The following is a 25587-nucleotide window of genomic DNA, read 5'->3' on the forward strand; positions in this document are numbered from 1 at the left end:
TTAAGAAGGAACACTGGTTGCTGCGTGTGTCTGTGCCTGTTGGTCTATTTTCATAAAGTGAGGGGGTTCACAGCATCTACTTGACAAGTGTGCAGGTCTCAGAGGACTGAGAGAAAAGGCCCTGGTGGAGTGCTGAGCATGTGCCTGGCACGCAGTTGGCGCTCTCTAAATGCTACTTTTTCTTTTTCTTCTCCAAGCACAAGCATTTCCGGTTTTACACCTTTATTCACTCAAAGACTCTTTACTAAGCACCGGAGTACTGGCGTCACAACGGGGAATAAGGCAGACCATGTGCCTCCTTGGAGTTTATGTTTTAGTGAGAAAGATAAACACACACAGGAGAAACCAAGTAATATGTTTGGTTCCACACTATATATGACAACATAGAGAACATTTTCTTGAAGGGAGATATAAAGTACTCTTTTCTCCAGAATGTGCAAGTAGGAAGAGGGAAAGGCAACAGAGGAGAAAGAAGGCTGGGTGCTGACAGCGGTTCCCTCTGTGGGGCCCTAAGCTGGTGGTGGCAGGTACAATCAGGGGGCCGTCCGTCCCGCAGCTCTGTGGAGGACCAGCCCCGACAGAGTCCATTTCTGCCAGTGGCTTGATGGATTCATGCTCCGGAGGAGGACAAGAAGGTATCAGAGACACGGGGAGAGCTGGCAGTGCCTCAGCTTTTTGGTGGTACAGTTGTTTGCTAGCCAAGTGGAAGGAAGGATATGTATTTATGAGCTTTGTGACCCTAATTATTTTTCTGCAGAGACTATAATTTTTCAGGTTACTTGAGGAAAGGTAGGGTTTTTTTGTTTTGTTTTGTTTTTGGCCTCAGTCCTCTAACTGCTGCATGGGTAGGGGCAGGGACGGACCCTGGTGAGGAATGGGAGGGTTCAAATCAGGGAGCCCAGGGACAGGGACATACAGAGTAGATACAGGACTCTATTCCTGTTGGCTCCTGGCCTGATTTTATACACCCCAGCCTTACTCAGAGAAGGGCCCAGGGAGTCCCACGCTTACTACTCACATGGTGCCTTAGTATGAGAAAACTTGTGCATTCCTTCTCAGATGGCCATCTGATAGTCCTGTCTTGTAAGCGGGTGATTCAAACAAATATTCCCATCGCAGAGATGTGATAGAAGCACAGGAGCTGCTGCATTCCCTGCCTTTATAACCAGCACTTTACTTATATGATACCATGCAAATAAGAGAAAAGTGGGAAATTCATGCAACCGTTTTAATATTTCCAAATATCCAGATATTTGGAATCATTCACAGATCTAGCCTTAATCTTAACACAAATGGGTAGCGGAACTAAAACAGTCACTATACATGTTCCTATTCAGTTCAGCACTTTCTCACTTGCTGTCCTCTTGCTGTGCTCTGGTATTTTTGTAGAACACTTTGGTTAGTGTTTTGCCAACTGCTCAGGGAATTGTCAGAAGGAAGGAAAGGAACGAATATTTATTTGCTCTAAGGCAGGCACTGTCCTACGTGTTTCATATAGAAAATTTTCATCCTTACGACAACATTTGAGCTATGCAGCATTGTCCCCAATTCATAGACAAAGAAGTAGGGAAGTAAAAATAACTTACTCAAATCCTCAGAGCTATGGAGTTTTAGAACTAGGACTCAAACGTCGTCTGTTTGGTGACATAGTTCATTCAGACTACTAGGGCTTGAGTTCATGGACAAAATTTTAAGAGAATCTTGCCATTTTTATTGAGGTCCCTTACTGCCAAGATCAGAGACAATTCACTCACACTGGACCAATATTTCATAATGTATAAACACTTTCATTAGGGAGCAAGACATTGAATTAATAAAAATCAATAAAATCACCTAACCACTAAAAAATTCTGAAAACCCTCAAAAGTAGAAACAGATATCTCAGAAATTTCTTTTGGCCAATTTTTGGATTTAGTCACTATTTCATTTCTATCCATTGCATGCATAACTTGGATCTGGGTTTGAATCCTGGATGCTCCCCATTAACCAACTGTGTTAAATTTATCCAATTTGGGTAAACTATTTTCCTCCTTCAGAGTCATTCTCTTTTAAAATAATACCTATTTTATAGGGTTGTGGAAAGCATTATATAGGAGAATGTTTATATAAGTACATATTGCATTCCCTGGCATGTAGTAGGCCCTTAGTAAATAGAAGTGATTATTATTGCCATGAAATAAGCTCAGAAGTATTTCTAGATTCTTTAAAATGTATAAGCAATTCTTTAGCAATTTTTTCTCTCATTACCCACCACCCTTGAGTTTAAAATGGTACTGCTCTTAAAAGTGGAATCTCTACAATCTGGTTGTCATTTTTTGGCTCCCAGCCATGGCCATCAACATCATTCAGGTCTTCATCTAGCCAGAACTCTACTAAGTCTACGCCCTGGAAGTGGTGAAGAAATGGACTCTTCATTTTAATACAGAGTCTATAAATGGGGAAGCTGCAGGAATGGCTCACAGACTGTGTGAGGAAGACAGATTTTTCTTTGGGCTGAGAACTGAACCAGCTTGCACAGCACTTGAGCTATTTACGACTGACATTTAAGCATCTACTGTACTAAGAAAGAGGAAAATAATGGAAATAATAACTCTTACAATTCCATTTGGACACATTCCTGTTGAAGGAGCCCTGTGACAGTGGTCCAGAAATTGACCACCGGAACAACTGCCTAGTCTCCTTGCCCTCGGTCAGATGGGCTGCAGCATGAGGCCTTCCAGTTAGAAAAGCCAACCTGGACCCAAGAAGGGACACCATTTTCATCTGTGGCTTCTGCTGCCAGTTGGGGGGCTGCCATAATACACGCTCGGGACACTCTGAGTGCTTCCTTCCGCTTGCACCCCTCATAGCACCTCGACAGTCTATAGAAGCTGCTAGCAGTGTTTGTTACCATGAGCCCCATTCTTGCCCTCAGAATCGTTTTTCCAGGGCTACTGACAGGGACAAACGGGAAATGCAACAGGGCAGAGTGAGAAGGAAGGCAGGTGCCGAACACTCCTGGTTCGGACATGTAATCCATTTTCATTTAAATATACTCAACCCACCCAAACCTCTAACACATGGTGGCCTATGGCTTCCAAATTCTCAAAGTGATAAGCTGCCAAGGTAAACTAATCGCAATGTGTCTCAGTAACTGTCATGTGTGGGTATCTGCAGTTATAGTAAGATGGTTTAGTGAATCCTGATGGTGATAATGAAACACTTAGAAATGATATAAAATAAAGACTCTCAAAACCGGAAGACCCGAAGAGTCTGAAATGGCTCTGACAGCCTGGCTTTGCCATGTACTGGCTGTGAGGCCCTGAGGAAACCACAGCCTCTCTGAGCCTGTGAGTCCTATTTATAAAAGGGGGATAATAATACTCACGTGGCAGCATAATCCTCACGGTGGGAAGGGAAAGAAGCAGAGGGAACACATGGATGGGATTCAGTGCCCAGTTGAACATGAGTTGCCAACCAGACCCCAACACCTGCCCGTGACTCCAACATCCTGGATACATGTGAGGCCCCGAATGGGGGTTTGGGATCTGGCCATGCTGTGTCTGATAGTCGCGTAAAGTGACATCATACATAAGCAGCCACTGGTTGAGGTTGGTAAGAATGAGTTGGGAGTTTCTCTATGGGCGGGTTCCACCCTGTTGCTAGCATATGCGCTCCTCCTGAATAAGGATCACATGAAATAGTAAGTGTGGAAATGTTTGGCAAACAGTAAAACCCAGTGCAAATTCTAGCTCCTACTGGCTTATTATGAGCCTGGTGCTCCTACCTTCCCTGAATACAAAGGTGTATCTACCCTGGTTGAGGAGAGCTCTGCCCCCTAGAGCTTACAAGCCACTGACTCAGGGGTACTTGAGCCTGAAGCAGAACAAGGAAAAAATGGCAAGGAATGAAGACTTAATTCTGTGTACCCCTGGCCTTCCAAGCAAGCTCTGCTGTAAGAAAAGTCTGGCAGAGAAGAGGATTTCAGACAAAGAAGAGCTGTAGTCCCCCTGCCCCCACTGGGCTCTATGAGAGCCATTCTGGTTTTTAGGCTGTGAGACACTTAGAGGACTTCCCCAGGAAGTAAAGGAAGAAGGAAGTGGGAAAGTATTAACATTCTCCACCATTGGCCAATTGCTTCCTTTGCATTACCCCTGATTGGAGAAGCATGGCAAAGGGGGCACTGAGCCCCACACTTGGGGTCTAGGTCAGTGGCTCTTAAAGAAGGTGCCACAGCATCAGTTCCAGCTCAGCTTTGGGCAGACTGAGTGAATCAGAATGTCTGGGTCAATGGTCTGGAAATCGTCATGTTTAACAAGGTATCTCTTACACTAAAGAGTGAGAGGTTCTAAAAACATCTTTTAGATGATTTTTAATCTTCAGCAAGTTTTCCAAATGAAATACAGATAGGAAAACACAGAACAGCTCTGATTTCATTTGAAATAGAGGAAGAGAGTGCTTCTGATGGGCATCTCTTCTCATCAGCTGGTCCCCTGTCCTTTTTGCTGAACTCTGAGGACTCTCAGCAGTACAGAAATGATGACTGCTCTCACTGACTGGCTTACACTCTCAGCAGATATGGATTAAGATGGCCTCCCTCCCTACCCCAATGCCCTTCCTGCACACTGAAGGTCTTGGTCAAGGTGAAATCATGGGATCTCACTTGAGTGACTTGGTCTTACTAATGGGCCTCATAGTAGTAAGGACCATCTTGTGACATGGACTTCTGTTGTCTAGCTCATCTTGTGACATGGACTTCTGTTGTCTAGCTGTAACCAGATTCCTGAAATATATCCAGTCTACTAACTAGGTGACTGCTTGCTTGTTTGAATCCAAGTCTGTGATTATACAATTTCCTAGCACTCAGATCTAAGAGTAACAAATTTCCTGGCAGTTGATAGAAGGGGGTGACATAGATCCTGGAATCCAGTGACATTCTTAATGTTTTGTAAGTGTAATGTCCACTCTGCTATCTCTAACCCACTTATATATATTTCTCTACTGTTTTGCTTCAAGCCCAGATTTCATCTCAACTTAACATTCTAGACAGTAAATTTGCAGGAGGCCTAATAGTATGCAGCAACAGGGGTTGCTTTGCTCTGAGGCAGGGGTTCAGCAGGAGATTACTCACATCATGGGCACAAGTGTGAGACAGAGCCCACTCTTAGCCACCTGGGGGTCTGTGCTCTGATGGGTGTATATAGTCTATAGGGTCCTTCCTTTCCTGCTTAATCTCATCCTACTGCACACTAAAGTCCTGAATTGTAAGTATATATTAAGCATCTAAAAATTTGCCAAGTGCTACAAGGGATAAATAGATGGTATGATTCCCCGCCTACACATGGACCAAGAAGACTATTCTCTTACTGTTGACTTCAAAGGTCTTACTTGCCAAATTCACCCCGTAGGTATAAGCCTGCTTCCTCTACTGGAAGTTTTAGCTTTAGCACCTCAAACAGAACCTGGCACATAGAGAAGCTGAGTATTTGAGAATGAATAAATGAATGAGTGAATGACACTCAACAGCTAGAGCCTTCGGTGAAAATACAAATAGTGAGAGGGATCACAACTAAGCTCAAAGAATCTGATCTAAAATAAATAAATAAAATTTAGAAAAAAAGATTCTGATCTATAAACTTCTATATTATAGGCTGTCTGTGTGGCTTCTTATTCTAACATGGGATTTTACTTTTTTTAATGGAGGAACAAAGACGAAGAAGATATGATCGGCCTGGTCCAGGTGACCTGGAGAGTTGTGTTTGCTCCAAGCCACCCTTCTCTGCTGGGTGCCAGAGAGGCTACTGAGCCTGAAGAGAAAAAAGAGTGGGCAGAAGAATTAGGTAACCTGATCCACCCACAGAATGCCCTGTGCTCTTTGAGGAAACCATTCCGAGGTCAAGGAACTTGATCAGCTACTCTTGAATTTCATCTCTAAATAGGGGCAGAAATAGATTTCCTACTGTCTTCATAAAGTTATAATGAGAATTCAGGTTTCTATCTAACAAATAGCTTACTGATCAGTTCCATTATAGTTATCCGGTACTGATAAAATTTTTGTACCTAAGAGTAATTTATAAAACATACATTGCAATATAAATGTAGATACTCTCATTGACCTCACTGGTATTGACAAAAATGCTGTACCAGCCCAGATCCAAAGATGCAAAAGACCTCGGGTAAAGACTTTGCTAATTCAGATCTCTGGAATCATTTTGCCATTATGATGAGAAAATTTATGAACTTGAAGAATAAGTTGTGTTCAGCAATGTGTGATACGAGGCTAGATTTGGTGGAGGAATATGGGGGAGAGGGAGCGCTTGTTGTTATACTTGAATGATCTAGAAAAATGCCTGAATGTTTTTACTTCATGGCCGCATCTTATAAGGTCTAGTTCTTAAAGACCTTGCAAGAGAATGAAATGGAGAGTTTGTTCAGAACAATCTGGTTGGAGAGGGAAATATTCTGTAATCAGAGAGGACATTCACACTGTAAGTAAATCAGCTAGAAATTCTAGGGAAACTGGGATTGTTCTGCAACCTGGTCTGAGCTCAGATGATCTGAATGAGCACAGATCAAGGTAGTTCTGGTGTTTCAGTGTTGTTTTGCTTTGTTAACACAGTGCTCTCATTACCGGTCACCCAAATGTTCCTGATGTGGGGTTTTTCCCTCCTTTATTTTAAGAAAACTCCACCCACAGCTATTCACATTTTTTCTTCTAAGCCATCAACTGCTTATCATGTTTACAAGGAAAATTCCAACTAAAAATACAAGAATCACAAGACACAGATTGCCATTAATATGTTCAGCCCTGAAGAGTCCAACTAAGCAGCCTGTAAAATAGAATTATAAGAAAATATTTAACTTGATTTTAAGAGCTTCATTCATTAGAGGCTAAACTTTATGAGTTTCAGATATAAGACAGAACATTTGCTTCTGGAAAAAAATGTCATTAATTCCCCCAAAGAATGAAAAAGCGCTAAAGCTGTAAGAATGTTCATCACTTTTTCTATAAATGTTTTTAAGTTAACTGACAGAGAAGTCACAATAGTCAATGAAACGGAAATTTTCTGGCTATTTTCCTTTTCTTCGATACATTTTTGGGTTCCAATGAGGAAAACAAAGTATCACGCTGCAAGCAACACAGCCTGCCTGGTAGGGTGAGAGAAGGAGCAAACTGCTTCATAAGTAATATAACCACCCAAGTAGCAGTGACAGCCACTGCATTCCTGTTATAATGAAACTACCTTTGGAGCTCAATAAGAATATGAAAAGATGCTGAATCACAATACTAACCAAAGGCAAAGGCAAAATAATTTTGCTGCACATGCTGGCAAGAATTAAAATGACTGATGACGTCTGAGGTGGGGAAATGTGTCTAGTGCATTTTTGCGGAGTCTACACTGGCATAGTCTTTGTCCAGGGACCTATGGCAGTACGTACCTAACTTTAAAATGTGCATATCCATCAATCTGGCAATTTTTCTTCCAGAAATAATTCCTGAAGAAAGTATGCAAAGAGATACATATGTGTGTGAGTGTTCATGTAAACACTCGTATGTGCATAAGAGATTTAATATAGCATTGTTAATAAAAGCAAAAAAAAATTAGTAGGGGAATGATTAAAAAAAATGATAGGTTCCTGCAACTACTACACAATTTTTTTTAAAGAAGTTGATCTATATACCTTTACCTAGAAAGCAGATTCATATATATTTTTAAGTTTAAAAAAAGGTAAGTCATAAAATAAAACACAGAATGTGAGTCCATCTTTATAACAGAGCATGTGTGTACACATGTATATACGTGTGAGTGTATGTAAGTACACATACAACACATACATTTCATTTCTATAAACACCTAAAAAGTCATTAATAGACTTCATGGTCATTATGTTTCACTAGTGCTGAAAATAATTTCAACTCTTCATAAGCTTAAGTACACTAAGCACTTTTAATTTAAAAAATAGGTAAATTAAAAAAAAATTCACTAAGAATTTTCAAATTGTATTTTAAGGACTGTGCAAACAGTCCAATAACCCTGGTTTGTTGATTTAGTAATCATGCTTCTAACAGTTACCCCAGCATGCATGTACTTGAGAGGCAAACATGGCATGTGTGAGACTATCTCACACACACACACACACACACACACACACACACACACACAATCTCACACACACCCGTGTGGCAATCCCATGCGGACAATGAGAGAGTGAATGCTCCCTTCTCTATAGTGACATGTCACTGCTTGAGAGCACAGACTCTGTTGTTAGATGGTCCTGGGTATACTTTCCAGCCCCACCATTTCACGAGTAGGAAACCTAGGGCAAGTCACTTAACATTTCAGTGATTCAGATCTTTCATCTGTGAAATGGGAGCAAACAATACCTTCTTTATTGTGTTGTTATGAGATTAATGAGAAAGGGCACCATAAGTATTCACTGCACTGCCTGGCACAGAAGACACAACACCAAGTGGCCGGTGGGAAACCACTTTCTCACCAACCACAGTCCCTGTATTGCCTGCAGAATTTTAGCCCTGGAGGGGACCTCATCGTTAATGGTTCCACACTTAAACATCCCACAGAGAGAATTCCCAAGCAACTCAAAACTTCCGTATACTATACCTACATCTGCCATCATGAAGGACAATGAGTGTGGGATTGGAGTCAGAGTCTTCCTCAAATTAGCTCTGACATGCCCTAGATGTATGACCTGGGGCAAGGTGCTGTATCTTGCAGCCTCGCCTGGGAGGCAACAGTATGTTAGTATTTTTATTTATGTTATTGTGAAGATTTAAAACAACACAAGCGGATATATCCAGAGCAACTGGCATCTGGAACACAGAAGAAAAGTAACAACAACAACAAACAGCTCTAATTAACTCAGCATCTACCATGAGCTATGCATTTTTTCTCATTTTTATATCAACTCTGAAAGAGTGGTTTCACTACATCCCATATTACAAGCCAGGAAACTGAGATTCAGGGCATTGCATGATTGGCCACAGGATTCCAATTCAGATCTGCCTGACTCTAAAGTCTTTTTATCTACTTTGTTCTTCTCTTTTTGTTGGGGGTGAGGGGTAGAGAGAGAGGGAGAGAGGGAGAGAAGTAGAGAGAGAGAGAGAATCTTAAGCAGGCTCCACATCCAGCACCGAGCTGTCATGGGGATTGATATCACGACCCTAAGACCATGACCTGAGCTGAAATCAAGAGATGGACGTGTTAAGTGACTGAGCCACTCAGGTGCCCCTACTTTTTTTTTTTCTTTCTATAATTCATTATTTATCTCCCTGTATTATCTGGGCAAGTCACAATTTCCTCTTCTGGTAATCTCTTCTGAGATAATATGACCAATTATGTAAGCTAGTGAATGTGAATGCTTTGAAAACTGAAAACAATGTTTTGGAAACTTACAGAAACAAGAGACTTTTATCTGTGGGAATGCCTCAGACACCTCTTCCTCGGGGCTGCCATTGCTGCAGAAGGCTGCCACTGCTTCATGATTCACTATTAAACACTCATTCCCAGGTGTGCAAAGACCCATGGGAAGGAATACTTACTGTATTAACTTTTTAACCTTAATGTGTAAGAGAATCATTAAATCATCCTCTTTCCTCTGGGGAGAGGTCCCAGGCAGTTGGGTAAACACTGGATACATAATGAGAGGGACAGAGGAAAAGGAGCAAGTGCCCAGAGAAAAGAGGAGCCCTGGAAACTTGACTCCTAATCATGGTTTTACCAAGGGCTGGCTCTATGGATCAGCCTCCTAAGGCATAAGCAAACCCCCTCCCACCCCCGCCCATCATCCTTTTATTCATTCACATTTCTTCCACAAACTTTTATTGAAGCACTTACTTTGTGCAAAACATTGTAGGAGGATATAGTTTCTGTCCCCAGGAAACTTTTTCGCGATGGTTAGTTGATCCAATCATGTTAATATCCTTATGGTTATATGGGTTTAGTCTGTGTGTGTGTGTGGATAGATACTTAATTACATACGTAGATTATTCACAGTTCAGTCGTTTCCATAACGAATCATTTAAACAGCTCTTCTGATGAAGATGACCATTTTACACCCCTCCCACAAAGCCCAACATGCTGAGATGCCAACTACACCCCCTATACACACCTAAATTTAACTTTTGTTTAATAGAATTAGCACACTGTCAGAATTCATCAAGTACTAGTTATATAAAACTGCTCGTGGGGTAATTTTGTAGTAATTAAGTGTATAAGAGTAATTAAGAATTTCTCTGGATCTAATCATCAATCCCTAGTACTATATAAGCATTAATAACATCATGGCTGATACCAAAACTTAGTCCTGATTGGGACTGCTGCTGTGAACATTGGAAGAACGTGAAGTGCGCTCACTGGCTCATTCTCCTCGTATGTCACAACTTTCTCAGTGAAGACGATTATGCTCTGATTTATAATCAATCTTATTTGTCTTCCTGAGATCTCAAGGGGAATTTGTGACACATGCTTAAATCCTAAGCAATACAATTTCTAGACTTAACTACTTCATTTCACAACTTCACGTATGCAGATGTGACTACATTTCCTGTGGGACGGGGTGTGTTTATTGTCTCTACAATTTGCCTTTAAAAAAAATAACCTTTAAACATTTAACATAAACCCCCACAAATGACATCAGTCATGGCTGTAACCCATAGGACTCTTCTGGAAAGTACCATTACACAATCATTGTAAATAAACAGGAACTCAGAGGAAGAAGTTAAACTTGTAAGGGCCACCTCATCCATTTAAATATCAATGCTCTGAGATTCCTTAGGCTTGAAAGATAGTTTGGCTGTTTGGTAGGACAAGCCCTTTACAAAGTATTTTGTTCCTGGAGGCTGGCTGGTGGCTGGAAACCTTTTGTTTCCTGAGACGGTCAATGTGAACTGGGCTGTCAAGCTTACCATACCTTATTGAGGTGAGAAAATGCCACCACTGTCTTCTAGCTGACAGCTGACAGGGGCCAGCTTCTACAGGGACTGGGGCAGGACAGCTCTAAATCATGAGAAAAGGTTCCCCCTCTGCACTGCCACTGTCTTGCTATCAGACTGCCCAGGCTGGGATGCAGCTCCATGGTGTTCTAATGAAATCTAATGACTGGATCATGTATGATGGAAATCTATGTTAGTAACTGGCTTCTCCCGAAGGTAATGATAAGAGCAAGCGGTGAAAAGCATAGCAACCTAAGAGGCTGCAGGAGAGGTGCAGAACAAGGGCAGAACCCTCCAGAAAGCCTCTATCACTGATTTCTGAGAGGTAATCAGTGTGAAGGATCTGAGAGTTCCATTTTGCAGATCAGAAAACTAGTTTGGGGACTGTTTGGCAGGCCCTGTGGTGTGTGCCTCTCCAATAAATGTTATTGACAGCATCGCAATTTTGTTAAGCCCAGCAATGCACTGAAATATCCTCCTTCCCAGACTCCCTCGCAAGTGAGGGTAGCCATGTGTCAAAGTTTGGGGTCTGCCTGTACTTCATTCTCCTCCCTCCTCCATGACCGAAACTGGGATGGGATATGGAGAATGTCAGCATCTATATTATCAACAGGAGGATGGAAGCCACTTGTTACATATGGCAAAGTGGGAAGCTGGCAGTGGCTGGCGCATCGTGGGCTCCATGGGCTGTTCCCCCCCAGCACTGTCTACTACCAGGTGTCTTGTCATAGAGGAAGAGCAAAGCCATACACTTTGGGAGTGCTGTTCTAACATAAAAACAAATCTGGAAACATCTTGTGCTCTGTACAATGTGGACTGCAGATAACAGGCTCTTTGGGGAAATTTGGGATTGGGACAGACCACTCAAGATCTATGCAACCTTCTAACTATAGCAGGAACAACATAATCAAGAGGGAAACTGGGCAGCCAGTTCAATGCAGCTAGAGGCTCCTTGGTGGTTCAGAAATGCTCAAAAGTATTGACTGGAAATGTTGGCTTGCAGGAATGAGACAACAGGTGCTAGAACCAGCGTATGGGAAAGACTGATCTGCCAGCAGCCTAGGGCCATGCGAGGCCAGGTGCTTGCCTCTCTGGGGAAGGCGACCTTAGGGGCTGGCTCATTTCCGACTGTATTATAGGGGCTAGAGGAGCTCTTGCCTGTGCAGCAGCAGGGCTGAAAGCTTGTTTAATTTCCTTCTTTTGCTATTCCAGCTCCCCTTGCCTAGAAAAGACTGCGGTGAATGCACACAATTCTGCATTCTTCTGACACCATTCCTCTAACTTACCAGTGGCATCTGAGTGAATCAGACTATTCAGTCATGTTGTTTGGGTGCTGTACTGGTGCGGTGCAATATAATCCCAGCAGTTAGGGTGCTACATTCCCACTTCTCCAATTCTGCTCCCTACACATGCCGTGGCTTACTTTCCTAAAATATCAGGCTGCCTTCTCCACTCGGTGGCATTATACTCATAATAGCCCCAAATCCTTCTATGAGCTGGGCTTGCTGGTTCCCAGCCTCCTCTATTTATCTTCAAAACCCGATTCAAGAGTCATCTCTAGAAACACTTCTACGACACCTTCTTCTGAATAAATCAGGTGCCTTGATATTATTATTATTATTATTATTATTATTATTATTATTACTGCATGTGTCACCCCATTGATTAAATGGCATTCATGTTTGCCTGGCACAGGGACCAATAAACACTTGCTGAATTGAACTTGGCCTCTCCTTGATGGGTCCAGAAGCAGGAAGGTTGTGAAAATGCTGTTTTAGGAATTCCCATGGCATTCTAAGAGCCCAGAATGAATAGGGCATTTAAAAAGAAATTATCCATTAGTACCATAACAAAATGTACAAATATCAACTCTCAGGCAACTAATCCAGGCAAGATTCTGAAGCTTGCCCGGGCAAGAGAATAGTCCTAAAGAGAAAGAAAAGACTGCAGAACAAGCTTACATGATTGGAAAGAGTTGTTCCTATGTTTACATCTAAAATAAAAGACTAAAATGTACTTAAAAGTTGCCTTGGAGATGCCACCCAAACAGAGACCTGTAAATGCTATCAACATTCAAACATTAAAAGGAATGACACCTCATCTACCTTACTAATGAAGGTGACATAAATGGATGAAGTCGATGCAGAATCAACAAAGCTGAGCTCTAGTCCTGGGTCATTTGCTGGGTGAGGGAATCGAACAAGCAGTACTATTAATCTTTTCAATTAATGTGCCTTTTATGAAACACTCATTAATACTGCAATAATGTATGGCGACAGATGGTGACTATACTGATTGTGGGGAAGCGCAGACTTGTCAAACCACTATGTTGTACACCTGAAACATAACATTGTCTGTCAAGCATAGTTTGATAGCAAATAAATACACACACACACACACACACACACACACAGCCCACAAAGTCTAAGCTCTGTATCAGTTAACATGGCATGAGCAAAGCCCAATGGGACATCATTTTCTTCCTCATCTGTAAGACCAAAACCTTTTGAATTCTAACTTGCATGGCTCTGTGTAAGGCAACAGCATCTACATACAAGTATATTTCCCCATGGAAAGATGTAAATACATATTTATTTTGGTGGGCCTTTGACTCAGAAACACACAGATGGAGAACGTGGCTTGGAAATGTGGACCTCTTGTTAAAGATGCCTGTGTGCTTGGCCAGGAAGGCAGAGATGCCTAGACATTTTGTTTTCTTCTGTGTTCTAGTTCTTATCTCTAAAAATACACTGATGACATTTTTCTCTGACCTCTACGTACTGCAGAGAATACAGAGGATGGGGGTGACGGCACTTATGAAAGCCATGAACTTCTTGAAAGACAGAACACTCACTCATTGTGGCTCTCATATCTGCACGCTGACACTGTGCTTGGGGTTTTAAAAATCTAGTTTTATGAGGGGATGAAGTTCCCTGGTACCAAGATGCTATATGATACCACCCCGCAAACTAGTCCAACTAAAGCTGTCAATAATTGCAACTCATTTAGAAGATCTCCCTGTGCCTCCTTTTGCGCTCCCAGCACTGTATCACCTATTTGAAAAATATTAGATCAATTTGCTCCTTATCCTAAGGAGCCATTGATGAGCAATCCTCGTGCCTAGCAAGTTCCAGGAAAACATTTGCAGACAAAATGCTTGGAGGATGAAGTAAGGCTGCAACTGGATGCCCACTCCTTCATTCTTAGCAGTGGCCCAGTGGCTAAAGCCTGGACATTCCCTCTGTGAGCCCATCACAGCAGCTCCTTGCCCATCTTCTAAAAGAAAGTTATGTTTCCCAATTTGCATAACTCTATCCTGATCTCTTCCAGAAAGCCTTGTCATATGTATTTATTTTTAGGTTGCTGTTGGCAGTTTCTCATTGGCCAGGGGAATTTTTAACAATTGAAGTAAGAGTTAAAATAAAAAAGCAACTCAATGGTTTCAAGTTGACAATGTACTCATTATTCAACTAAAAAAGAGAAATATGGGAGAAGAGTCTTTTGCCAGGATGTGGTACAAAATGATAAGGTGGATCTCATTTTCTGTGTTGTCTTGTTTCATTTTGCATTTGTTAAATGAGAGAGTGTCAATCGTTTATTCAGTAAATATTTATTAAATGCCTACTTTGCACCAAGAATTATGAATTATATGTGCCCTAAGGCTAGAGACATTATTCCTATACTCAAAGAGTCCAATAAAGAAAAGGGAGGGAGAAGAAATAAAAGCATTAAATTAATTAAGCTCCTACTCTGCATCAGGTGCTTTTCTTGTGGCCTCTTTGTAACCACTGATGAGAGAAGGTGGGTGAGACCCCTCAGAAGTTGTTCAGAGTCACACAGTTGAGTGGATTGGCATTTGTAATCGAATTGGTCTAATTCCAAAATCTCTTGAAAAATTTCTTCAGAAAGCAGAAAAAGAAGAAAACAAATTATCCATTATCCTTCCCATTATGATTAAAAACAAAACAAAATAGTTAATGTTTTGGAATATTTCCTTCCATTTTTTTGGCTACATGTAGATTAATTTTTGAATTTTTAAAATGTTTCACGTTGTAATCTAAGTGTGTTATATGGCCTTTCATTGGACCTATGACACCATTGCCTGAAATGCTCCATTATTTTTTATAGCATTAGAGAGAAAAATCATTGCCAATCATATGATGCCACTGACTGATGCATGTTCAGACCTCCACCATGTTAAAATGTGAAGGGTTAAAGTCATGTGTGGTAGGATCAGTGCCCTACTCTGTATCCCTAAAAGCCCACATTGTCTACCTCCTGCCTGCAGTAAAGGTGGCTTCCCAATACAGGGGACCTGGATCTCCCCTATATTAGACAAGCTTTTTGTCTGGGTGAGGAGATCTCCCCCAGAGATCTCCTTTCTCACACATGCATTGCTTTGTGCACAGTTGATACTCAAGAAATATTTCTTGGTTGAATAAATACACAACTAAAACTTAAGAAAAAGGTTACCCGATGGAAAAGGATAAAAATTACCATAGGCCCAAACAATGGTGGAAGCCCAGGTTCTGTCAGGGGATGAGGGTTTGTGTGATGGCTCTCAGCAAGAGAGGAGATGGATGGAGCCAGTGGCCTGGGCTTCTTAAGGTCTTTCCCTCCCCATAGCTCACTACTCTGTCTGCGTGGTCTCCTCTCTAGCTGTCCAGACCCCTACTGGGATGTCCTCACATACACCTCACTCCACAGCACTCCCTGATTCTGCCATCTTGGGAAGTCAGTCATGCTTATTCACACTCAGCTGAAATCCTGATTAAGATTTGGGGACACCACTCAGTAACATCAAATAACAACTCATGTGGAACAAACTCAGGAATTAGCAAGAGGCAGATGGAGGAGAGTCCTATTTTTCAGGAGCTGAAACTCTCGTTTAAATGGACAGTATCCCCTTCACCGCCAGCAAGTAAAAGACTACATATAGTCTGAGTCTATGTGATTTGACAACTCAATTCAACTTTCTATGAATGTTCACAAAGATAACTGCCTGAGTCAGCAAAATTGGTGTAAATAAAAAAAAAAGAAATTCAGCCAAACTTGGTTCTCCATGTATGTTCTAAGTTCAACCCCAAATCTTCACATTTTGAATACCACCATGATTTCTCTTGCTTTTCCTTTCCTCCTGTTCTTTCTCTCTGCATTTGCCAAGCATCTGTGTGTCTTCACAGCATGTAGAGAACTGTGCTAAGTTCTCCAAGAAAAAGAACAATGGGTCAGAAAATTCTGACCTCAGAAAGAAGCTTATACATTAATAGAAAGGCAAATGTTCCTCACTAAGAAGTAACTTAACAAGGTAGAGAGAGAAGAGTGCTATCTGAGCGATGCAGGTGATATGCACCTGGAGCCAGGAGAGATGCAATCCAGCTAGAACACGAAGGGAGGCTTCAGCAAGGAGGTGTCATATCACCTGGGCCTTGAAAGACGGAGCTTCTGGGGATATGGGATCTGTGGAAGAAGGGGTATGCCTGGGCCAAAGCACTCCTGTGGTTCTGCTTTAAGTGACTATTTACTGTTTAGGAAACAAGATGCTGTTGTTAGGGCCTATCTGTGAGGTGTTAAATCACTGGCCAGTAAACAGATCATCATCTTGGGCTGACTGCTCTGGGGTGTCATAAGTTATACCAGCTTAGGGCCAACACCAGGAAAATGCTATGAGATTTCATGCTGATGAAGTGTGACATTTTAGAGGAAAGTCATAAAAGCCAAAGCTTGGTGTGTGCCCGAATCGAAGGAACCCAGCACTGGTAACGACGGCATAGTATCACTTGTTGAGACTCAAGGGGGCTGTTGGCTCCCCACTTACCGTGGACATGGATTCCGTTTGGTTGAAAGGAAGAGTTTGTTTCCGGCTGGTAAGACTTCAGGTGTGGCCCGCCCGCAGGCTGCTGGGTGTGGGGAGGCTGTGTTCTCTGCATTACTGAAGAAGGAGCTGGAACCCTCCGGGGGCTGATGTGGTGAGGAGATGGGACAGAAGGTGCAAACCTAGGAAAATGATCACAAAAGGAAGCGTGAGGGGCACGAAGAAGTAGGAGCAGAGACACACTCAAATTGCCAAATTCTGATTTGCACCCTGGCTGGATAAGAGCATGACAAGAAGCTCTCAAAGGGAAGTGCTGAAGACTTTCTCCCACTTTAACCACTGGCTTCTCAAGTGAGAAACTGAGGGGATGAGGCGAGGTCAAGGAAGGGAAAATATAGTCACAGTTTGGGTTTGTCAAGCCTCTTAAAATGCATTTCAAATACTCTGGGTTTGGTGAAATGCAAAGCACATCTTTTGCCAGGCCCCCTTTTCTGCTAATTTTTAAATTCGTTTGCATTTTAGGGGAAATGTGATCCTTATGTTTCTGATTCATTTACACTTAGCTCATAAACATTTTGTTCTGTGAGACATATCTGAGGTCCAAGAAGTGTTACAAGTCTTTATCATAAGCCTCTCTCATCCTGTTCCCTTTAAACAATACAGTTTCTTTTGCCAAGAATGAGTGAAGCTAAACCTCAAAGGTCAACTGTGGTTTGAGATCCAGAACCTATCTGCATGGGCTCTGTGCTTGGCAAAGAACACTGCCCAGAGCCCAAGAACAGCACAATGTGGGATATCTTTTGCAGCCACGTGTGCTAATCACAGTAAAGCTACCGGCAGTTTTGGAGGAGGGACATGCAGATAGAAGGTGACTTGACCAACTAACCTGAGACACCAAAATTGATAACTGTCCACCAGTCTTCTGATTGTGAAGGGCAATTAGCAGGGTCTGACTCCCTGGGTCTAAAATGACTTTCTAGCACTTTCTAGGGTGTTGTTATGAGAATGGTGTTCAAGTTTACCAGTGTCTACATGATGGCCAGGTCAGTAGGGTGCTGGCACAGGGAACCTGTCAGAGCTGTGAAATGAAGTTGACAAAATAATCGGGGAGCAAACTGTATCAGCAATGAATTGTTTGGTCTCCACTAAAAGGCCCAGGAAGTTGAGAAGAGAGGTATCCAGAAGAGGCTGAAACAAACTGGCTGCATTAGGATGCATCTTTTCACTTTGCTGCAAGAGAACAGTAACCGAGTACCCTGGGCCGGGCAAATATATATTTTCCAAGTGTATCATCTTAATTGGAATTAGCCTGGAAGATGTACTCAACGGCCTGAGAGAACACATCGCAAATGAACCCTGGCACTACCCTGAGAACATCTAGTAAAAACTCAAGTGCCAGGATTCCTCATATGGAGGCTATTTTCTTGGGGAACATGTCCCTAATGTGGCTGGCAATTCTCTCTGAGGTCATGGAAGGGAGCTGAAGAATTGTGGGATTGCAGGCTTTTGGGCTATGAGTCCACACAACCATACCATCCCAGAGCCCTGTGGGCAGGAGACCCCCAGGGAAAATGGGGAGGACTTGAATTGGAAACAATCTATGTCATGGCATCTCAATTCTGGGTTTGGGCAAAGCAGCAAGAGCCTTGACTTGCTTCCTGATTATATTTTTTCATCTGGGAATAAAAGATGCCAGCATACTCTTGATGGTTTTCTGGTCTTTTCTCTGGTACTTCTGCCACTTTTCCTGGCTATTGAGGACTGACAGGGCGGAGATGTGAAGTTGGGGCCAGTCACAGTATGTAAAAGCCTGATCCTGATGTGGTCAGCTTGATGGAGGAGATGGATTCTATTTTTACAATCCCTCACCCCCAGGCAAGTGAGTCTGACTCATAAAAGAGGGTTTGATTAACAAAGATAGAAAAGGTAGATGGGGAGGGGAAGGAGGCAAATATAAAATCAGCAATATAAAATCTTACCTCTTTGTAATTTGGGGTGATCTGGTTATAGAGTGAACCATGATTACTAGCTATAAAGGGGAGATTTCTCAACTAACTTAAAGGACAGACTTCATTTAGGAGTCATCTAGAATGTAAATTCCATACAAGAGACTCTCCATCTAGATACAGATTATATAGCTACATATAAATTGTATATCTACATATCTATCTAAAGAGCATATAATTACATGGTAATTATAAATCATTGTTATCTATTCATTCACACAAGTTCCAATTGCTGGCTGTGCCCTCTTGGCTATGACATATTATGTAATGTAGTAATGGTGAGCAAAGGAAAAAATAGGTGGTGGTATCACACCAAGGGATTAGTAATGCTTATCTCAGAGATCTGGAGAGGAGTAAACTATACCTACTGACCATTCAACTGACTCCACATTTTGCTTTTTGCTAATTCAGACTGGATTTTTCTCCATGTTACTCAAATAAGTAAGATTATATGGTATAAAGTTAATGTAATTTTAAAATACAGTGTGTCACTTCATATAAAGTACTAATAAAAACTTAAACATACATATTCTAGATGAGATAAATGTACACTTAAAAAAGGCCTTGATTTGGAAAGGAAAGCACTGATACAAAAATTTTAACTTTTACACATATAGAGAAAAGATGAAAAGTGACAAGATGTGATTACAGTTATCTAACAATTGCCAGCAATAAGGAAATAAGTAAGAACTCAGTGCTAAAAAAGCCCACCACAAGAAATGAATGTAGAAATGTGACTGATTTTCAAGTACAGCACTTAGATTTAATTTTGTTATTGCTGACAAATGGTACATAGTATTTTATTGAAAAATCTCTCACAATCTAATTTAAATTTATCTTCTATAAACCTGGTTACATGTTAACCAGGTCATAGTAGAATAGAATTAGCAAATTAAAATCAGAGGTGAGGGGGTAGGAGAGGAGTGCAGAAGCGAGGGAGGCTCCCTGTTAGAGGAAAGGCCCTGCCATCATCCAAAACAGTCACTGACAACTCGTAACAAGGCAGATGCCAGAAACATTTTATAAAAAAAGCCAAAAGGACTCAAGAAACTTGAGTGGTTTGAAGCCATGTACTCCAGAAGCAAGCAAAAAACCAGGAACATACACACTTAAACAGAAGCTCATTAAGCCAAATGATGTTCTTACTGTTACTGAATCCTATTTTCTTAGTATCCTCACTGATTTTCCAACCTCGTTTTTAACAGGCATACACATACACATACCAAAATGAATACAGTCTGAATATTCTGCCTAAAACAGAGAGGTTTTTTTTTTTTAATCCAAAGAGGGTAAATTAAAAACATTTGATGCTAAAATAAACAATTGTGATGTGGAGTCTAAGTTGCAGTGATTTACAATTTTTCTCCCACAGAATAGCTCATCACCCATGACGTCAAGGCAAGGTGACGTCACTCTAATTCATTCTGAGTTACGGCAGTGTCCAGGAGCCAGAAGACAGAATGTCTGAAGTCTTCCTAGGTCCAACTCTGTCCCCCAGCTGCTGATCTGCAGTTGACATTTCACAGATTTCATTCAATGTAGCTTACCAGTCTCTTCTTTGAAACAATAGAAGGTTGTTAATATAAATATGCACACAATGGGCTAGAAATTAGAAAGAAAGAAAGAAAGAAAGAAAGAAAGAAAGAAAGAAAGAGAGAAAGAAAGAAAGAAATCACTGCTTACCAGAAACACTTCACACAAAAGCTAACCAGAGAACTGAGTCAGTCAACCATTTGTACTCCTTTAGTGGAGGAGTTTATAACCTCAGCATGAGCCACGGTTGAATGGTTTGTACCTCTCCTCCAACCTCCTGCCAAAAAACCCAAAAAACAGAACAAAAAAACAAAATAAAGACAAAACAGGGAGGAAACAGGTTTTAAAGGACTCATAAAAAAAAAATCTTCTGAAAAAAACCCACACAACTTAAAAAGGCTTCTGTAAATATATATCTATATATATAGACCTTAGAAAATGTCTGATTATTTAGGGGGATTTAGTCAGTTTCACTCCTCTTCTGTGGCCCCACTTCCACCTTCAGCTCACACTGAGCTTTCCAACCTTGCAGTGAGGTAGGCCATAAGCAAGGAGGTCATGTTTCCTGTAAATGTAGTACTCAGAAACAGTCTTAGATTATTTCACAGGACAGTAGATCCCGATTGAGACATACAGAACTGGTGAGGTTCATAATGCAGTAAAATTACAAATGGCAAGAGGAGATGGATATCACTGAACACCCACTGGGCTTGGATTCCGGCTCTGTCCCTACTAGCTAGATAATCCCGAATAAATTTCCTGACATTTCCCAGCCTCAATTTCAAGTATAAAATAAAGATAATCTCAGTGCCTACTGGGGATCATAAAATCTGAGATAACATATTCATTTATTCATTCAAGAGATATTTATTGAGCACTGACCCAGTGTGTGGCCCTGTTCCCATCACTAGGGACAGAGCAACACATGACATACATCCCTGCTTCTCTGGAACTTACATTCTGGGGAGAAGAGGCAGGCAATGAACAAAGTGAAATAAGCAAACTATAAGTTGTACTGAGGAAATGAGTACTACGGAGAAAAATCAATAATGGGAGGTAAGGGGTGGGGGTGGATTATGAACAATTTTAAATTGGGAAGTCAGAGATTTCCAAGTACTTTAGACAAAGTCTGACATCTTCCAGATGATCAGCACATGTCTATAGAGTAATCGCCCTGAATGGAACGTATACCTAAGGTATCCCTGACATTAACATGTATACAGTGCTTGAGAGCTCTGTAAGATTGTAACTCCAGCACTGCATTTGAATTTCTATAGAGTTCTTAAAATAAAACATCTTAGGACTCTTTTCTCTCTTGGCCATTCAGATATGGAAACTAAGGCTCAGAGAAAGCAAGGAATTTACTCCTCTGGCTAATTTTCCAATTCTAAGAGCACATAGTCATGGCCTTGTGTAAGAATCCCATTTCTCAGCACTGGTCTTCCCCCCAGAGTATCCTGAGTTCACAAATTCATACAATCATTATTATGTTCTAGCTGAAAGGTAATGGGGTAGCCTTATTTGGATGAGATGAGGCAGGCCCAGAGGCATGAAATGATGTGCCCAGTCACACAGCTAGTTCTCCAATGCCACTTTATCCCAGGAAGGTAAGATGCTCTCTAGTGGAGGCTCCAGGCAAGGTGGAGGGGAGGATGAGGGAGGGTGGTGGAGGACTCCTGTGAGCATCTGAGATTTGGAACCCTATTGCCAGCTGGCAGGGGAAGGGTGTGTGAATGATCCACTGCCTTGAGGAGACCTAGCAATCAGCTTCCCAGTTTGCTTTGGTGAACTTGTTCACTTCTGCACTAGAGTTCTTTGTGCCTAAGCAGGCTTATACCTTTAGTCTTTCCAGCTGGCTAACTCCTTTCAAATAATGCTCTGTCTCCTGTCTGTAAGTCCAAGGTATTTCTATGTCAATTAACAACTGTATTTCTTCAAACAGTATTTGCTAATAGACCATTTTGTAGGTTAAGCATGTCATAAATGTGTCTTACTTTTCTTCATTTGTGCTGCATTTGCAAACAGTTCTAGCAAGCAACTTGGGGCTGTGTGCTTAAGCATAGCTTTGGGGGTTAATACTTTGAAAAGAGGGGCTTCCATGATCAAGTAGATTAAATGTCAGTTGATATGTGCTTTGGACCGGTCTTTTCTCCCCCTCTCTCTTCCACAGGGGTTGCAGACCTCCCAAAGAAGGAAGAATGCATCAGAACAGCTTGTTTCATTGTATTCACATGAAAAATATTATTGATTTGCTGCTAGGGAGTAGAAATAATGGATACAAACTGGTCCATGGTGGATTTGGGAAGGCATTTTTTTATCCCCCAAAGAATTGTGGTGGTTTTTAAATTCATCTGTGAAAACTAATCAATAAAAAGTGGCTTTAGCCGTTGGCCAACTACAGAGGAGGAAAAAAGGAATCCTTTTCAAAACCTAAAAAGAAAAGCACAGTTTTAAGGATTTCACATCTGATTTAACATCTAAAAAAAACCCCCCAATGATAATACCCCACTTTGTATAGCCAGACAGCACTCCATTTTAGTAGACTTTAGTGGTCTTTATAACGATTTATGAATCACTTCATGAATTCCTGGCTGACTCATCTGGGTGACTATAGTATCTACTTATACTTCCCTTCTGTCTCACAAAAGAGACACTTGGATTCAGTTCAATCCAGATTTGTCCCCGAATGAATCACAGCACGTTACTGGGGGAACTGCAAATTGAATTCTGCTTCTGAGACAATCAAGACCAGCTTTCAGTAATGAAGAAACAGCCGCTGGGAAGTGTGGGTAATTGCAACACTGTCCATCTGGGCAGGACTAAAGCCCGCCAAGAGCTGTAGGTCCGTCCGAGGATTCTGTTCCAAACTACTCAAAGAGCTGAATCCATCTCCTGCAAGGGCTTAGTGTTTTATTCTCCTCACGAGAGGCTAGGTCAATATTAACTGCAAATAATTTATCACATTGGGTAAGACCAAGACTCAAACATGATTGCCTGAGCCTCCACAGACCATGACAGAATGAGGGCTGTGAACTGGCTGTAGGTGAAATGATCACCAAGGATTTTTACAGAAGGCTCACATGTAGATTTTGATGAGAGCATTTGTGGGAAACAGGATAGCATGTTCTGGAGGACACTTCTTGCACTTGGTTAGTGGGGGTTGGTCCTAAGTCCAGAAAACAAAGCCATCAATGCCCAAGGCAGAGGAGTGTATTTTTTTTCTGATATAGACCGAAATGGGGCGGAGGGCACCACAATCTCTCCCTCGCTGTGAAAATGAAAAGGGAGGGGAAAAGGAAAACTCAAGAAATTCAAAGGAAAATAATTATAATAACATTTACCAACCAGAAGAGATTTTCATGGTCTTAGACATTTGATGTAAAATCTGCTGGGGATCTCTGGGAGCGTTTGCGCTGCTTAGGCCAGACGCGATTGGAGACCGGATCGGAATCCACATCGCTCCGTCTGAGCTGCTTCTCCAGCCGGTTCTGCTCTCTCTCTTCTCCTGTACTATATAAAAAATAGAAATAAAAATAAAAAAAATTTAAAAAAAAAAAAAAAAAATTCTGCCATAAAAAAGAAAACCTTTTGGAGTGAGCTCATCCTCTGGGCAGCTCTGAGCAGGTCAAAGCAAGGGGATTAACTCAGGGTCCTGTGGCAAAGAGAAGACTCTTCCTCTTGTTCAGCATGGCATGTTAGGCATGGAGTTCAGTCTGCTTTGCAACGGAGTGTATTACATGAAAGGAAAACACTCAGGAGTGAGTGTAACAAGAAAGCCAGCTGGGAAATGAGGGGGAAGAATGTTGTTTTTGTCTCAACATGAGAAAGGGAGGCACAGGTATAGGAAAAAAATGGCCCCTTCCATGTCTTTCTCATGGTCTCAAATTGTGAACACGAGTCTCTTGAAAACACCAGAAGAACTTTTAGAATTAATTTCAGATGCAGTACTCCTGCCATGTATGGCCAGGTGCCTTTGAAAGTCACTGCCAAATGAGACCTTAAAAGTCAATATCATCCATAAATTTGAAAGAAACTAGCTGGGTGATGGTTCGGTCAGTAATAACATGTGCTGTTTATGTGTGATTTTTTACTCTTCAGGATGTCAGGTTACTACTGTAGTGACCACAAAGGGGTTTCCATACCTTCCCTTGAATACAAGGCTCCACATTTGGTTAGAGAAATAAACTGGGGGAGACTACATCTATTAAAAATTAACAATCAGGCGCCTGGGTGGCTCAGTGATTGAGCATCTGCCTTCAGTTCAGGCTGTGATCCTAGGGTCCTGAGATGGAGCCCTGCATTGGGCTCCCCACAGGGAGCCTGTGTCTTCCTCTTCCTATGTCTCGGTCTCTCTCTTTCTGTGTCTCTCATGAATAAATTAAAACAAAATCTTTAAAAATTCACAATCAGAAAAGGGCTCTTAGCTCTTAGAGATGAAAAGATCATCAAATACTTGGATGTTTGCTACCATTTTGTATTTCTAGTTCATCCAGTCCTACACAAAGATAAGTATTTAATAAATGTTGGTCGTTGTTATTGAGGAATTCTTCTGTTGAACAGACCCCAGGCTCCACTGACTTAGCTCCTAACTCGGTGCCTCTTTTTGTGTCCAGGTAGATGGTACCTTTGCCCAATTGGAGCTAATACCCAGCTGGATACTATATTTGCCCAGAGACCACAGTTTCTTTTTCTGAAGAGAGACCATCTAATTCAAGAGAATGATTCCAATTATTGACTCTCGGGAAGATGATTAAATCCTAGAAAATTGTTTCTCCCTGCAACTAAACAAAAAAGCAACCAAAGACCATGTTTCAGAAAAGGAAGCAAAAAACCTCTGTCTCGTGGTTTCAGCTCACCCTCATGGTCTCCTCACCACCAACAGGCAGTTTTTCCACTTGCAAAAAGATGTACAGTTCCTTCAGAGTCAATCCCCCAACTGCCTCCCACCCAGGAGATAAAGTTGATTTCCAGGTCACATTAGAAAGGCTTACAGGCTTTCACTTTGGGAATTCTGCCTCCATATGAGGTGCTGTTTTGGAGAAAGCCTAGGAAAGGAATACCTTGATATATCTGAATAACATAATGGCTTAGTTTGAGCTCCACGCTGCTTCATGCTAACACACTAAAGTAGAGGTTGCAAGAAAAGGAATTCTATTTTACCTCAAGCCTTCCTTGTTATTGTCATGACTCACTTTCCTGACTGAAAATCCAAGGGGACTAAAAAAACATCATCTTGGGCTTCGCATGAGGTAGATTTGTTTGGAATGTGGGAACAAAATAAAGATGGCTGATTTGGCATT

General features: G+C 41.6%; 1 protein-coding gene across 26 annotated transcripts in view; it reads right to left on the minus strand.

The window, feature by feature from the left end:
* The window catches only part of GLIS3 (GLIS family zinc finger 3), a 622522-nt gene that overhangs the window by 11847 nt on the left and 585088 nt on the right, over positions 1-25587 (minus strand). For all 26 annotated transcript variants that reach the window (XM_041729374.1, XM_041729434.1, XM_041729405.1 and 23 more), the window contains one exon: positions 16752-16930. In XM_041729374.1, the coding sequence (XP_041585308.1) occupies positions 16752-16930 (179 nt within the window). The remainder of the gene's footprint in view (positions 1-16751; positions 16931-25587) is intronic.

The sequence above is a fragment of the Vulpes lagopus genome, chromosome 2, assembly GCF_018345385.1.
Source record: "Vulpes lagopus strain Blue_001 chromosome 2, ASM1834538v1, whole genome shotgun sequence".
NCBI classification, from domain to species: Eukaryota; Metazoa; Chordata; class Mammalia; order Carnivora; family Canidae; genus Vulpes; species Vulpes lagopus.